Raw genomic sequence first — 3,541 nt, forward strand, 5'->3', positions numbered from 1 at the left:
ATAAATATTGTATAATAATATATAAGAAAGACAAAAGTTAATGGTCCCTTGGATTTCACTAAATTTCCAGTTTTTAATAATGTGAGACAGTGTGGTAAGTGTCATAAAAGGGGTGGATGCAGTGGCCAAGGTTGGAGGGACAGGTGGGACAATGGTAACGTGTATCTCATCGTTTCATGTTTTTCCTGCACACACACTTCTTCTTTGGGCTTTTTTGGTTATTATGGGATTGGACACAAAAAAATGCCTTTCTGTTGATTTTCTTAGGTCCTCTGATTCCGCGGGATGTTTGGGCTTTTGTTAAACATTCCAAGAAATTGTCAGAACCAGATGATTTGTTGTAAGGCCTCATTCACGCGAGAAAAAGCCGGCACGTACAGCTTCATGCTGAGTGCACGGCCGTATCTGGCAGCTCCCGGGAAGGACAGGTGCTGCGTGTGATTAGTACGCAGCCCCCGTCCTTCTCTATTGGAATACGCCGCCCTACGCTCACCCCAAGTGCAGGTCCGTACGGGTGTTCCGACTCGGATGCAGACAGGATCCATCCTGTCAGCGTATGAGTACAGACACCCGTACGGACCTGCACTTGGGGTGAGCGTAGGGCGGCGTATGGCAGCGTAGTCCCATAGAGAAGGACAGGGGCTGCGTACTAATCACACGCAGCACCTGTCCTTCCCGGGAGCTGCCTGATACGGCCGTGCACGCAGCACGGAGCTGTACATTACTGCCTTTTCTCGTGTGAATGAGGCCTAAAGGACAAATTAATTGTGCAGGGCCACCTAGATAAGGTATATTGCAACCTTTTAGTACCAGGCCTTTGTTTTCTTTTGGCCTAGATAGAACTGCAAGCCCTGGGCAGAGAGGTCAACCCCACCCATGTACTTGTTGTATGTGTTGACACACAGTGGCTTTTCCTTTTATGTAGATGACCCTCCTTCCATTACAGCCACTCTGCCCTCCATTACAGCCATGTCTTCAACATGTAGACATCTTTTCTGTCTGCAAATCTGACCAACAGCACTTCCTCCTGTTGGTAACTGAGTGATGTGCCCCTCTGAAGACATTGCCTGAGCCGCTGTGGGAAATCTTTGTGGTCTTATTTTTTTTCTGTGGTCCCATATGCTTCCATGCCAGCGGAATACAGATCTTGTAATTGTTTACATATGGATGATAGCCTTCTCCAAAGAAGAGGTTGCATCAGCTGGCGGACAATGTATGGTTATATCTCCTTCACACACCATACCGATATACCCCTTTTAATTAGGTGCTGGAGCAACTGGTGGATGATGCCACAGCATACAAATAGAAGATAAGTTGTTCGCACAACGTTGTGCTTAAGAATCCCATCTCTATTGAGGGTCTGCAGCATAAGATTGCAAAGTTTCAGAACCACATAGGGTCCCTTCGTCAGGCAAGGTCAGAGCTGCCAGACCAGTTTGACTCCGCGTAGCCCTGGGGGTTGACTTGTTTTTTAATGCAAACATATAGCTGGGTGTGCTTTGTATATTTTGACACCACACCAGGTTCATTCGGATGGTATGAACTGCCCCCGATCATAAGTATGAGACCCGGAGCTGAATCTCAGTGCTGGGGGGTGCAAATCAGTGCAGTACCTGTTAGGAATGCACCCATACCGGTTTTTCGGTATCTAGTATGAGTACCGATATTTATATTTCAGTACTCACCGATACTTCCACTAGCATGGAGCCGGTTTCCCGGGCAGTCAAGAAGCCGCCCGGCTAGCATGGAGGCGGCTTCTCGACTGTCCGGGAAGCTGGCTCGATGCTGATTGGCCGGGAAACTGGCTTCTCGGCCAAACAGCATTGAGCCAGCTTTCCGGGCAATCAAGAAACCAGGCGGCAAGTCATTACCCGCCTTCCTGTTCCATTGCGGAATTGCAGGTCAGAGGAAATCTCCCTCTGACCGGAGGTTCCAGTATCGAAGTATTTGGGTGAGTGCGAGTACTCGCTGAAATAATCGGTATCGGCACCCATACTAGTATCGGTGCATCCGTACTACCTGTACAGACACAGGTACGCATATATGAAGGCCACAAAGGCCCACCTGGGTGAGACCACATATGTGCGTACGTGTTCTCATAGACAAGGTGTTCACATGAAATTAACATTATTCCTCTTGTACAAGCAAACCCGCCCTAATGATAGGACACTCACCACCTGAAATTGTTCGCTGGACGCACCCAAAGCCTGCTCAAAACTGTCACTGACACACCCATCCTGGCCTAATCAGTTGTAATGTGTTGTGTGGGATGATGGTTGATGCCCCTGATCTAATGCCAGGTCTATGTCCTCAGTGACCATACAATGGATGTCTGATGTCAGGTCTATGTCCTCGGTGACCATACAATGGATGTCTGATGCCAGGTCTATGTCCTCGGTGACCATACAATGGCTGTCTGATGCCAGGTCTATGTCCTCAGTGACCATACAATGGCTGTCTGATGTCAGGTCTATGTCCTCAGTGAACATACAATGGATGTCTGATGTCAGGTCTATGTCCTCAGTGACCATACAATGGCTGTCTGATGTCAGGTCTATGTCCTCAGTGAACATACAATGGATGTCTGATGTCAGGTCTATGTCCTCAGTGACCATACAATGGCTATCTGATGCCAGGTCTATGTCCTCGGTGACCATACAATGGATATCTGATGCCTGGTCTATGTCCTCTACCATTACACTGCCTTATAGTCAGATGCCACATGATCCCTCCTGAGCCTGTACTTATCGATTGCCAGCCCGCTTATATGGCCAGCTATACAATGGAGGCCGACCAGGCCCTACAACACACAACTTCAAAGAAAATTTTAATGTCCCTATAATGCAAAATGAAAAATAGCTCTAGGAGGTCACACCCCAATAGACTCGTCAGTTGCCATTTCCCCTGTACACCCATGTCGTACCCTAGCAACAACAAGAAAGTGCTGGAACGTTATAGAAACAACGCACACGCCACGCCCCTGAACCTTTGTACGGCGCGCTTTCGTCCTACAGCGGCGGGTGCAGAGGGGGGCGGGGCATTGTGCTCGCTGCCTCTCACTTTTCTTTTAAAATGCCGCGAGATTGTTCGGGCCTCCTACCTCAGAATGAGTCCGAGGCCAGTCTCCACCCTTTGCTCGGTGACGTCACTCAGGCCCGGGAGAGCATTGGGAGGAGCGGAGCAGCGTGCGGTGGATTATACGAGAGGAGCAGCGTGGAGCGTGTAAGGAGAGCCGGGGGAACTGTACCAACATGTGAGTAAGCGGCGCCGCCGCCGCCACCGGGACTCTGGTCACACCTAAGCGGTGAATAGTAGTGGATGTGAGGCCTGCGCCATGCCGGGTAGAGAATGGGCGGGGGCACGGCACCTGAGCATGAACCGGGGCCCGCTGTGATAGCCGCTCAATGGCGGAGTCTTGTCACCTTATACACTGCTCTGTCCGTTAAGCGGGTGGGAGGCTTTTGATGGCGGAGGAGAGAGCCGCTCCCTTTTACAGGCTCGTCTTTCTCTTCAGAACCTTCTGTGAGAGCCGCGGCGCCCG

The 3,541-nt window shown here is 50.2% G+C and overlaps 1 protein-coding gene across 1 annotated transcript in view; it reads left to right on the plus strand.

Annotated features, from left to right (window-relative positions):
- The first annotated feature begins 3,103 nt into the window (after positions 1-3,103).
- The window catches only part of PTGES3 (prostaglandin E synthase 3), a 21,715-nt gene continuing 21,277 nt past the window's right edge, over positions 3,104-3,541 (plus strand). The window contains exon 1 of the mRNA XM_018569590.1: positions 3,104-3,253. Coding sequence (XP_018425092.1) covers positions 3,252-3,253 — 2 coding nt within the window. The 5' untranslated portion in view covers positions 3,104-3,251. The remainder of the gene's footprint in view (positions 3,254-3,541) is intronic.

The sequence above is a fragment of the Nanorana parkeri genome, unplaced genomic scaffold (genome assembly GCF_000935625.1).
Source record: "Nanorana parkeri isolate BGI_ZX_2015 unplaced genomic scaffold, ASM93562v1 scaffold1364, whole genome shotgun sequence".
Lineage (NCBI taxonomy): Eukaryota > Metazoa > Chordata > Amphibia > Anura > Dicroglossidae > Nanorana > Nanorana parkeri.